Genomic DNA, 13447 nt, shown 5'->3' with positions numbered 1-13447 from the left:
AATTATAAGTAATAAAGCATAAATTCTAGCAGCATGTGAGTTTCTGAAATAACAAATTATTTACTGTATACTGAAAGAAAATTCTCAGACTTAAGTGATGCTTTGATATGAATAAAAGGTCTTTGTGTCAGTATGATTCAGATATAACTTTAATTAATTGCTTTTATCCTAATTGACTAGTTTACAAGTATCAAATATACACACACACATATGTATATATGAAAAAACAGCATCAATAAAAGTCTTGTTGGGAAAGTTATTTTAAGCATTCATTTTTCTTTGTATTCATAATCCTCATTTTTACCTATTTTATACATCAACACTAAAAATTAGTAATTTGGAATGATAAATACATAAGTCTTTGAGAATTAAAATATAATCTTTAGAAAAATTAGCTAATATGGGAGGAGATTATTAGTGTTGATTATCAAATGCGAAAGATTCATTTTGTTGTTGAAACATAAACAGATTTTGAAATGAATATGAGATTAATATAGCTTTTTCTCTGTATTAACAAAGACAGTTAAAATTTATATCTTCAAAATTTTAGATGATTGCTATACAACCAGATACTTAAATTGATACAGAATAAATTCTAAATCCCTGCCATTAGATATATTTTATATTTTCAATCCTAATCTTAGTAAAAGAAGATTTCTGTTCAGTCTTCATAGTTACTTTTAAAAATCCTAATGAAAACTTAGCTTTGTTCCATAGGTATATTTGGTTAAACACAAAAATCTTGAAAAGAAACTTAGCTGGTCCGTCTTCTCTGCATATGTTTTTATTCAAATATTTATTTTGCTTTATATGCTTACATATTTAACCAAAAAAAAAGTAGAGAGTAAACCACTTCATGTATCCAAAATTTCTATGATTCTTATAGCAATTAAAATTAAATCTCCAGTTTCACTTAGCTTAATTTTTATTTGGAAGAGAAGCAGTTAAGACATTTTAGCTTGATTCAGTATATTTTTTATAATATTTCCATTCAGGGGATATTCATTTAATGGGTAAATGTTTGGTACCACAATAAAACACTTTTCACTGCCATTCTCAAGGACTAGTCATTGTTTTCTGTAGATCTGGAAAATATTTATTGTGATCTTTTACCTTGAAGGCTGTCTAAAAGAGAATAATTTTGTTCCATTCATTCCAGGTCAAAATATGAAGGAAATGCCTGCAAATATCTCCAATAAATTTCTACTGTATGTAAAGCAATATGTATACTATGGACCAATATGCCTTTTCCTTAATTATTTAGATTTTTGAAGGAAATATGTATATATGAAGATATAAAATATATAAAAGTAAACATTCAATGAGTAAAAATTACTGATTCTGATTTTTTTTTCAGGCCTGATGGAATTGGAACTGTTTCAGTGGAAGAAAAAGAGAGATTTGAAGAGATAAAAGAAAGACTCTCTTCCCTTTTAGAAAATCAGATAAGCCATTTCAGGTATGTACTCTATTCACTAATACAAGTATTTGCTTTCTTACTTCACTCAACCTTCCAGTCCCCTATAAATGTTTATTTTATCTTTCTGCTACTATTCAAGAACTATCAGTAGCTTCTCCTCCATTGCCTGCCAGGTATGATACCCAGTTCTCAATCTGTGGTCTGCTTCTCAGCCTGCCGTTCACTTTCCACCACTCATTTAGGTAGGTCCCTTCCCCATACAGTATGCATTATTCCACTGTACCTCTCACTTGCCTTGTGCATTGCTCATCCTTGCATAGCCTCTTCCCATTAGCTCTGGTGACTATTCTTCCCTCTCTCTGTATCACCAGACCAGGAGACTGTCAAGTCCCACCTTCACAGTGGAGCCTTTCTCAGTTATTCTGGCAAAGAATGGAAAAGCTGAAGTCCTTTAGCATTTGTCGCCTGTACTCGTCTCCAGTCATTTATCACATAGTTATGACATACAATTCTTAAGTAATTAGTTATCATTTTATTTACATTCTGTGAGAACAAGGGTCACAGTGCCTGGCACGGTTCCTTGCTCAAAAAAATTAACTATTGATACTAAGAAACATTTGCATAGTGAAAGATAAATATCTTGATAACAGTTCTTTTTCCTTGATTATCATTAGCTCAACAGAATCTAATGGTTAAAAACAGAAATATGCCAACACATTTCCTTTTTCTGTCACTCTTATCACTAGATCCTATAAAGTGTTGCCACGTGAGTGTATTGTGTCTTATAGCATGTCTGTCACGTTGCAGGTATGTGATGTGGAATCATTTCATGTGAACTTACTGAAAAAATATACTCAGTTAATATTCCCCTTTAACAGTTTAAAAATACTTATTTAACCATTTGAACAGTGTATGGTTGCTCTGGGCCACAATTTCCTTATCTGTAATATGAAAAGCTTAGATTCTGTGATTTTAAAATGATATTGAAGGGAGAAATTCTCAGAGGATATGCTATGCATCTGTTCCCCTACACTAGTGCTTTCAACTGAGGCTGGTACCACCACCTTAGGGGAAGTGAAAGAGGGAAGATTTTCATTGTCCTAATAACCAGGCGTGGGGGCAGTCATTTAGTGCTGGGTTTAAACATGCAGTGCATGGGAGGGTCTCACATTGGAGAATTGTTCTGCCCAAAAGGCCTGTAGACTCGCATTAGGAGACATTGTTCTAGATAGCATAGACGCATTCAACTTTTACGGAGTTAAGATTGAATTCTCTACTGCGTTTTTATTGGCGTATTAACAAAATGGAGACACGAAGGCGGCTTTCGCATTTGCAAAGAACGTTTGTGCATTTGCTGTTGTTATGAGTGTTGTCTCTTAGGTTGTGTAGAGACCCTTAAAATCATCGTATGTCTTTCAGTGAAAATCAATATAGTTTTCCCTTTTCTGACATTATTGAGACAGAGCTCATCATTCAGTTAAATATCTATGTAAGTCTCCGTGGTTATTTGTATCAGTGCTTTCTTCTGCAAGTGACAAATCCTACTTCAAACTGGTTTAAACAAATACATGTATATGCTCCCTTAACTGCAGGTCTCAGGTAGGTTGAACTTGAAGACAGGCTTCAATTCAGTAGCCACAGCTCCATTTCTTTGATTCTCACGTGGCTGTCCTCCTTCATGGGCTGGCTTTATCCCCATATTGGTAGCAAGACCACAGAGTTCCTTGGCCTCACATCTATACATGCCAGTCTTCAAAGGAAGTAGTAGAGGCCCTCTCTTTCTATGGTTCTTTCTTAGGATCATTGAAAAGTTTCCTTAGAAGATCCTAGCAAACTACCCCTCATATCTCATTTGCCCTAAATAGGTCATTGGCCCGGTCCTGAACTGTAGCCAGGGAAAGCCCACGCGCTAGTTGCCTCAGTCAGTCACTGATGAGCACTGGGATCACCGTGATTGAGTTAGCCTAGTCAGAGCCACCCCACCAAGGCAGTTTGAGTCCCCCACACTGCCTCCGCAACTACCCAGGAGGAGGCAGGGAACAGCAGTTGTCCACATCATTTATTGTATTAGTTTCCTCTCTGTTATAGTTTTGTTTCTCTATTTCTCTTATATGCAAACCTCTTTTAATAATTTCTCTGAAGATTTACTCTACAGTCCTTTTTAGTTTTTATTTCTTCGGTGTACTGAGGACAAGAACTGAAATGAATTGATCTAGACATTTTGGGCTGACTTTTATATTCTCTTTTGATGTTTGTAGAGTTTGTATAAATTTTACCAGTTTTCTTTTTCCTGAGTCCATAGAAGACTGGATAAGAGGAAATGGGATTAAAACAAAACAGGAAAAATTTTAGGTGCCCCTATAGGGAAATTTAGCAAAAATTTTAAATTATCCATGTGGATTTTCATAAGGATTCTACCAAATGATCTTCCTTAGTGACTTATGTTGGCTTACTAAATGTTAAATTTATGAAGTGTTAAAATTTAGAAAGAGCGTAAATTACTTATCAACTCACACTAAAGAAGTAACCACAGTACTGTTAATAACTCGTGTATAGAAATTTATTTAGGCCCAACTGTATTCCAAAAATGGATTTCAAAGACATAGATAAAATAATAAGGCAAACAAAATTAAACATAAATGAGGAAATTCAGGTTAAAGATAGATTGAATGCATGTCTGGCTCAGCTTTGTCACAGAAACTAATAAAACCAACAGAACAATATTTTTCAGAAGACAGAAACCCAAAAGGACAACAAGAGTAAGAGAGGAAAAAGATGGAAAAAAAAGTTAAAAATTTTCTAAGTCAGATAGATGAATGGTATCTAATTTAATCTCCCAGGAAAAACTGAATCGTAAGCTGGCAGAGAGGAAAACAGAGAAGATATCTGATATTATACAATCACCAAAACATTTAGAAATTTCAAGTGTCAAGCCCTGCTAGAAATTAAGAGTTGAGAACTATTTGTTATAAATCTGCTTAAGAAACACTTAGATCCCCAGATCTCTTTTCCAACTCAGCAGCCAGGCTGCTGCCCCTCCCCTCACCTGGCAGAGATTGCAGATTTATTCCCTGGAGAGAGTAAAATGAGAGGGTATCTGGACAGGGGTGGAGGAGGGCAGGAAACATGAGGCACAGTTGGAGTTGGGGATTATATTCGGAAACATGGAGATTAAACGTTTCTTCTGAAATCTGAGAATCACAGCCTTCTCCTAGCTCATGTACTTGACTCCCAAAATGCTGGCAGGCAGGCAGGCTGGCAGGCTTATACCTTTTAGGCATATTATAAGTGTCTTCCCCTGGGACTCTAAGTAGCCCAAGAGGAAAGTCCTAAAGCTGTGGACAATAAAGACTCCCACTGAAACAGCCCAGCCAGATTCCCCTTCAGCAACGACCATGCTCTCCACGTACCCACCTAGGTGCACATAGCTTCCATTCAGTTTTTTAATACTGCACTTTTGAAAATGATCGGATAGCCAAGGCCATCAGACATTCGAGAAAAGCCTTTACTATGGAAGACAGAGCCCAAAACAAGTATATGCAAAAAAAGCAACTTGGAAAAAAAGATTATGAGGGAAGAAGAAATTGCGGGAGGGGACTGTGGGATTTATTACTGATATCTTTGGAGAGGTTTGAGAAGAAAGCATCTATAAAAGAAAAAGAAGATATTATAAGAAAAAAGCGAAAAAAACCTCAAGGAACAAATATGAGCTCTTAGAAATTGTATGCAAATGACACACAAATACATATACATTATTGAAAGATTAAGTTAATGAAACCTTCTAGAAAATAGGAGTACAAAGATGAGAAAAATTAAGGATCTACTTAGAAGTTTCTTCATAAATAATAAGAATTCCAGAAAGAGTTAAGGCTGAAGGTAGGAAAGTATCAATAAAATTATTCAAAAAAATTATCCAATATTAAAAGACATAATTGTTCAGATTGAAAGAGCCCATTGAGTACCCAGCACAAAGGATTAAAAAACCCATCAGGATGTATTTTCACGAATTTGTAGAATCTTGGGGATAAAAGAGAAGATCCTGAAACACAAAGAATCAAGAATCAGAATGGCTTCTCAACATGATTTATTCTACAAATATTTATTGAGTGCCTACTATGTGTCAGGCAGTGAACAAAATGGAAAAAGATCCTTCTGCAGCTTTCATTTTGGTGTGAGGAGCAATACTGATACCCAGAAAGCAGTGTTATCAGTGCCTTCATAATTCTGAGGAAAGATTATTTCCAACTTAGAATTCTGTATCAGCAAAAGTCTTCATTAAGGGCAATGGTAGAATAATGACATTTTCAGACATGCAGGACCTCAGAAGATGTGCTTCCCATGTTCCATTTCTGGGGAATGCAATATACCAAGACAAAGCGAAAACAAAGAGGGAGAGTTAAGATCCTTGAAACAGGAAATCAGTATGAGAGAGGAGGGAATCTTCATAGTAATGGTTCATAGAGACCCCAAAGTGATGTGGAGCTTAGGGAGCAACAAGTTCTGACTAGAGCAGGTCAAAAAATTCTTCAAGTAGATTAAATTGACAAAACACAGATATTTTAACATGTTCAGATTTACCCCTGGAATTGAGTTGGGAGTTGTATTATTTAGATTGTATTAGTTATATTAGAGTTTAGAGCTGTATTAGATTAATTATATAAAAGAAGAAATTAAAACCAAAGACAAGTATTAATTATAAACAAAGTAGTGGCACATAAAAAGTAATCATAGTAAATACTGTCTCAGTTATCTGGGACATTTACATAATTAATATAATGTAGGTACTGAATTTAGACCTAACCCCCAAAAATGATGTAACTGTATTGGAAGGATAGGAAGGACAAGAATTGTTTAGAGTGGAAGAAAGTGTTCTTAAAAAAAAAACAAAAGACAAAAAAAAAACTACATATCCAAGATGGAGTAACAGGGGATGATATTTACCCTCCCACCTAAAACAATTTTTTTCTTTCTTTTTTTTTTTTTTTTTTGCTGAGGAAGATTAGCCCTAAGCTGACATCTGTGCCAATCTTCCTCTACTTTAAACGTGGGTTGCCACCACACCACAGCTGATGAGTGGTGTAGGTCTGTGCCCAGGATCTGACCCTGGGCCGCTGAAACGGAACATGCTGAACTTAACCACTATGCCACAGGGCCGGCCCCTGAAACAATTTTTTTTTAAGGACAAAATATGTGGAAAAAATGATTTTTAAGACGTTAAACATATGACAGTAACTGATTCATGAGAGATGGGAAACAAATGAATAAGCACTTTGCCCCTGCTTACTGCCAGGAGAGTATTTCCAGGCTGTGGCCCAGGAAAGAGGAACCTGGGTGGGTCCACTGGACACCCTGACTTGAGGAGACAGAACTGGGGGTCCAGGGAAGGTACGGCAGCCAGAGTTCTCAGGTCAAAGTTCCAAAGAAGAGAGAGGAGAGACCTATAGGTATTTGCTGGGGATCCCCCTGGAGTCTTCAGCTAAGTATTGATCTGTGCGTGTATGTGAGGAAACTATTCAAAGTTGGGCAAAGAGCTATATGAAAGGATTACAGGAAAATTCTCAAAGCTAACACAGGGTGAGGAGTAGTTTCAGTTTCCACTACTCAGAGTGGAAACCTTCTAATTCATGGGCATCAGGTATAGTACTCAGAGGCGTTTGCCTCAGTAGTGGAAAAAAATTATTCCTGGAATAGACACTGTCATGATCTCTCCTAATGAGGATTAAAATCAAGATTAAAATGAATCAAACTGTTTTAAAGTAAGTGACATTTCAGAACAAAGTTCAAGAATAGTTAAAGGAGTACAAAAGTATTCAGCCATCAGTAAGGTAAAATAACAATATCTATCATCCAGTGAAAAATTTCTAGGCATACAAGGGAATAGTATAATATGACCAATGAAGAGAATAAAAAACCAGCCAAAAGTGAAAATGACACAGACGATAGAATTAGTAAACAAAAGTATTAAAAGAATTATTATTGTATGTCATATGTTCAACCTGTTAAGGGCATCAATGGAAAACCTACAACTAACATCATACTTAATAGTGAAAGACTGTTTTCTACCTAAGATCAAAAACAAGGCAAGGATCTCTGCTCAAAAGTCAATAATTAAGGTAACGTGGTATGGAGAGTCCAAAAATACACAGATGTGGTCAGTTGATTTTCAACAATTGTACAAAGACAGTTTGCAAAGCATAAATTTTTCAACAAATAGTGCTGAAACAATTGGATATCCAAATGCAAAATATTAACTTGGATCCATACCTCATACCTGATTCAAAAGCTAACTCAACATGGATGGATCTAGAAAACAATCTCAGTGTCTTTGGACTAAGCGAAGATTCTTAAAACACCAAAATCATAATTCATAAATGGAAAAATGTTACCTTGAACTTTGTCAACATTAAGAACTTGATCTTCCAAAGACATCGTTAAGGGAATAAAGAGAGAAATCGCAGAATAAAAGAAAATATTTGCACGATACATATCCTACAGGAGGCTTCTAAACAGAATATATAAATAACTCTTAAAACTTTATAAGAAATGAAACAACCCAATAAAAAAAATTGTTTTGACAGATAGTTCACCAAAGATATATGATGGTGAAAAGATGCTCAAATCGTTACTCTTCAGGGAAATACAAACTAAAACCACAATGAGGTACTACTGCATGCCTATTAGTATAACTAAAATTTAAAAAAATAACACTGAACTAGCAAATGTTGGCATGAATGTGAAACTGGAACTCTGCATACACTGTTTACAGAAATGTAAAATTGTACAACCCACTTTGTAAAATAGTTTGCAGGCTTTTAAAAATTTAGACATCTAACATTTGACCCAGCCATCCCACTCCTAGGTGTTTTCCCAGGAGAAATGGAAGCATATGTCCACACACAGACTTTTACGTGAATGTTCATGCCAACATTACTCATAATAGCCAAAATATGAAAACAAGCCAGATGACTATCAACAAATAATGGATAAAAAATGTATTGGAATACTTCCGAGAGATAAAAAGGAATGAACTGTTGATACATGCAATAGTTTAAATGAATATCAAAATAACTATGTTGAACGAGAGAAATCACACCCAAAGAAGTATATACTGTATAAATTCTTTTACATCAAGTTAGAGAAAATACAAACTAATCCAAATGACAGAAAGTAAGTCAATGATTGCCTGGAGTGGAGAGGAAACATTTGGGGTTCATGAATATGTGTATTACATAGATTGTAGTGATGGTTTCACAGGTATACACATAGGTCAAGACTTATCAAATTGCATACTTTAAATAGGTGCAGTTCGTTATGTCACACTTCTAAATAAAGCTATTTTTTAAAAAAATCTAAGTACTTCCATAATGAGAAGTTAGTCAGATAATATCTAAATCTGAAAAATCAAGAATTAGGAATATTAGCACGTAGGTTAGGGATATGTCGTTTAAATGCCAAAAGAATCAGCTAAAAGTTAAGATATTTTTCTAGAGAAATTAATTGGAGCGTGGGGTGGAACTGACATTAAAGGACTTCTGTTTTTCATTAAAAGCCTTTTACAAAGTTTCCTCTTAGACTGTGTGCATATGTAACTTTGATAAAAATAAATACTGTGTTTAAAAATGGCTAAGGAAAAAAATGGCTTAATCGTAGGACAGGTCTATGCAGGCTCATTTATCTGTAATTTATTAAAGTGCGAATTGGTGATTTCAGTTTATTCAGATTAGCTATTAAACTTGGTTGAATTTTATTTGATAATTGAGTGTTTTCCACTTCACTTTGCTATTAGATGTCAAAGTGGTAAAAACCCAAAATATTTATTCTGAAAGGCAGAACAAAATGATTCCCTTCTTTTAAAACTTGTTTTGTAGAGATTAATTAAGCTTCTGTGTCATTATTTTCTGTACTTTATTGATTCAGGATTACTTTACTCTGTAATGTGTTGAATTATTTACACATCATGGGCAGCTAATGCTAATTCAGAACATACCCAGTGGGACCTCAGAGCCCTGAAATGCTAAATGTAATCTGGGGATCAGTAACGTTCCATTCATAAAATGTGTCACCCACAGGTTAATGGAAATCAACAATAGGAAAGACAATGGGTGGATTATGCAAATACACTGAAAAGATTTAAGCAGGGGGAGGGGACTACAAGAACCCAATTTGTGTTTTATTGAAACGTGGATTAAGCTTTATGGTATACAGAATGATTAAAGCTACTTTGCTAATTTGCTAATGCTCTGAAAAGCACCACTGCACTGGAAAAACTCTATCAAAATAAATTGGTTGTGGCTTTTTTGTGTGTGTGGGGAGGGTGAGAGGGTGCATAGACGCAAGATTAAGTGAAAGAAATTTTTAACAGTAAATGAAATGATACACGGTATTCTGAAGAAAAATTTGAGAGCCTAGATTAATGACACTTACTACCTGCATTTATCTGAGACTAATGAAAGTTTCACGAAACTAAAACCCAGCCCTAATGTAAGTTCAACTACTGCTTTGTGAGAAACCTTTTTCTTTAAAATTTGGTCCTATAAAACAAATTGAATTTAAAATATAAGGAAACCTGTTCAAATTACAGTGTGAAAATAAATTATTTCATTGTTAATTACATCTTGGAAAATATGTCTACTAAGCCCCTGAATAATGGCAAAGGACATAGAAATAAGTAAACTTCCTTTCATGTTATTAGTTCGAAGATTTCTAAGTCAGGGCAAGCTGGCAGCCTAAGCACAGGCCAACTGCTTACAGCAATGGGTCTTGGGGCCAGGCAGTGGGCAGGGAGGGGGTGCTTTGCTGAATCTGGTTCAACAAAGCGAGGAGCTCCAGCTGGATGAAGTGGCCCTGACGTCCCATACTCTTGAAATGGAAAGTGACCTGAAGAGGGGCCCCCTTGTAAAGAGCAATAAGCTTGTCACCACCATGTGGCAACTAACTTCGGAGGAGCCCACTCAGTCTCCTGGCCTCTGACCCTGACTTCAGAACATCCGTAGCCTGCCATCCAGTTGGTGTGTGTTAGGAGCACATGGGACTAGAAATACTGCAGATAAACGACTGCTGGCAAAAGCGCTGCAGAAGGTTTATGTGTTTTGTGTGGGCAGGTTGAAGGGTTAGACACCAGCATAGACAGGCAAATGTCTGGAAAGGGGTCTAGCTGGAACCTTGTTTGTCCTAGAAGTTATGTCTGTGGTGTACGCCTATATCTTAAACCGCACATAAATGGAGGACGAAATGGGGGAAATCATTGCCTTTTATTGTAGAGCTTGAGTAACAACAAACCTCAAACAAGAAATTATTCGGGACTGCAGTTTAAGTATCTCTACTCATAGGACCCTAAAGGGTCTTTTTCTTTTCCTGTGTTCTTTCTGTCCATATATTATCAAGACTTGAGAACCATTTTCATCACAGTTTACGCCTTTAGTGATTAAGACGTTTAAATCACGGGACTAGGTAAACTTCTGCAGATAAAATTTTTGATGCTATTTTAACCACTTTTCATTGTTCTCCAATAAGGCCAAGTGATAGAAGAGGGAATTATTTAGCAGTCTTGGATATTAAATGTTTGACTTTTTTGTTTCTTTTGTTTTTAAAGATACTGTTTTCCCTTCGGACGACCTGAAGGTGCTCTAAAAGCTACACTTTCGTTGCTTGAAAGGGTATGTTTGAACGTTACTTTATAAATTGTTTGCATTCTCACTTGCTATGTATTTTACTTATTGAACTAGGCAAACAGTCCCATTCCTCACAACACCTGTGTTGTCCTCTGAGTCCACAGCATTTCAGCAATTTCTCACCTTTTCTTACTACATTCAAACCCCCTATATCCCTCTTCTTCCCCCTCAAAGCCTTTCTGGAGCCTCCCACTGCCATCCTATGCTGAGCTCATGGCATCTTTTTGGTAGTATCCATTTTTCCCACCTCTTTTTTTCCCTCATGAAGTAGGTTTTTTTGAGTTAAGTATAATTATCTCTGTTTTTCAGACTTCATGTTTCTCCTTTATTATCTCTCCTGACTTAGTTGTACTTCTCCTTGTCGTATTCCTCATACCTTTAAGAGTTGTTCATTTAATAGGCACAGACATATCATTCCTTTCATTCTTAATTCATCTTAGAATTTATTTCAACTTGTGTTACTTTCAATGAATTCATGAATTATAGAAATTCATTTTCCCACCAAAAATAAACAGCAAACAAGATTTCATATCCGTGTTAAAAATCTTTTATTGATGAAAGTATATTCTCCACTCCTGTGTTTGTGGTAGATTAGGTTTGAAAAGGAAATATCATTTTCATCTATGTCTATAAAACGATTCATAAGCTAGTTGGAATCTAACAGTTAAGTGATGTGAACAACGACTATTCCTTATCAATATTAAAAAGAATTTCTAGGGATCCTTTCTAGCTCATGACATGATTATTTTGTTCCTGACTCATTGACTTCAGGTACCTGTTCTTGTCCATTTTTCTGCCAAATGAATTCCAGATACTACCTTGTTTGTTAGCACTTTTATTAAAAGCAAAAAAGGGAAGACGTTGCTCAGTCTTGCTTTAAGGACTTGAGAGGTGAGGACTAGAATTGATGACTAAAATGAGATCCTTGGATTCTAGATTGGTTTCATCTATATACCCTGTCTTATCCTTGATTACTGTGCCTTGTGTGATAGAAATATTATTGTACTAATTATCTGTTTTATTAGAATTTTTATAATATTAAAAGCTTCACGTAACCCAGTCTTTTCAAAGTATTTATTTCATCCTATTTATTAAGGTACCATGGATAAGATGAAATGCTTAAAGACCGCTTTACTTTTTGGAAGGGCATCCCATTCTGGGTACCTAGGGCAGCCTCTCTGTGCTCTGGTTTCCATGGTAGAGCCCCCCATCCCCAGCAGGGAAGAGTTAGTAATAGCAGTGATGCCCTCGTGCCCTGCACTGACAGGTGGCATGATGAACAGCGACCCTTATTCCAGTTATAGTCACTAATCATGTCTCTTGCTGAGCTGAGAGAGAAGTGGTAAGGGCCATTTTTTCATTTTCACGTCTCTGTACTTACTGACTTCTTAGAAAAATAAAATAAAATCTACATGTGAATTTTTGATACTTAGGATGCCTTGGAAGAACATGGAGAGGAAACATGAGACAGGTTGTGTCTCACTTTTTGAACTTGCCAGCCCTTTCTCTGCATTTTGCCAGAAAAGAGGACTCAATTCCCCCCACTCTAAATTAAGTGTCTAGCTCCTAGATAATATGAAATATTGCCTGATTTCAACCCTAGACTCACCTCTGTAACAGACATTTACATTCTGATTTTAACAGCTATTTCTGTTATTTAAAAGTCTGTCACCGAGGGAAAGGCCGAAAGTCAAGTTCATGGTTCTGTATATGGGACAAAAGTAATCTTAAATTTAAGTTTTAGTAATAATCACATTAAAAACAATAGTGCATGCTAACCCTTGTGTATTTTTTACTATAAACAAAAGGATTTTTCTAGCTTACAAAAAGTCTAACGTGCAGTTCTAATTAAGTGCCAAGTATATGTCAGTGTGTTAAAGATTTTACTATGAGAATATGAAGGATAATTGATAGGTGAGAAAATTTATAAGTGATGAAGTTTGCTGTTTTCAAAAAGAAACCTTGCCTAACAAAATTAAAATATGTTGTCAAGGATCACCAATGCTTGAGTGATTGAATAAATCTGAGATTATAAAATCCTAAGGGCCAAGGCTGATCGAAAGAGAATGAAATAATAAAGCATGAAATGGATGTTTTCATGTTCTTTCAATATTTCTTTCAAAATAAAAGACTAATAGAAAAGTAAGACCACTTACAAAAGCATTGTCTTCTGTATATTAACATTTTGCCATATGTTTTATAATTTGAATGTAAGCAAAGCAAGAAAAACTGCATTAAATATATGGAAAAATAGTTTGACTAATAGCATAATCAAATCTTATGGTGAATATTTTTATCAATAAGAAAGTTTTAAGTAAAATTATCAATGAGTCACTATAAAAGTGCTTAAATACAT

At 35.4% G+C, this 13447-nt stretch overlaps 1 protein-coding gene across 6 annotated transcripts in view; it reads left to right on the top strand.

The window, feature by feature from the left end:
- The window catches only part of CADPS2 (calcium dependent secretion activator 2), a 496283-nt gene that overhangs the window by 368596 nt on the left and 114240 nt on the right, over window positions 1-13447 (top strand). For all 6 annotated transcript variants that reach the window (XM_087430207.1, XM_087430199.1, XM_004418749.3 and 3 more), the window contains 2 exons: window positions 1358-1459; window positions 11013-11076. In XM_087430207.1, the coding sequence (XP_087286333.1) occupies window positions 1358-1459; window positions 11013-11076 (166 nt within the window). The remainder of the gene's footprint in view (window positions 1-1357; window positions 1460-11012; window positions 11077-13447) is intronic.

The sequence above is a fragment of the Ceratotherium simum genome, chromosome 1, assembly GCF_057802395.1.
Source record: "Ceratotherium simum simum isolate JZ-2026a chromosome 1, ASM5780239v1, whole genome shotgun sequence".
Classification (NCBI taxonomy): Eukaryota; Metazoa; Chordata; class Mammalia; order Perissodactyla; family Rhinocerotidae; genus Ceratotherium; species Ceratotherium simum.
This window is presented reverse-complemented; position numbering and strand designations above follow the sequence as displayed.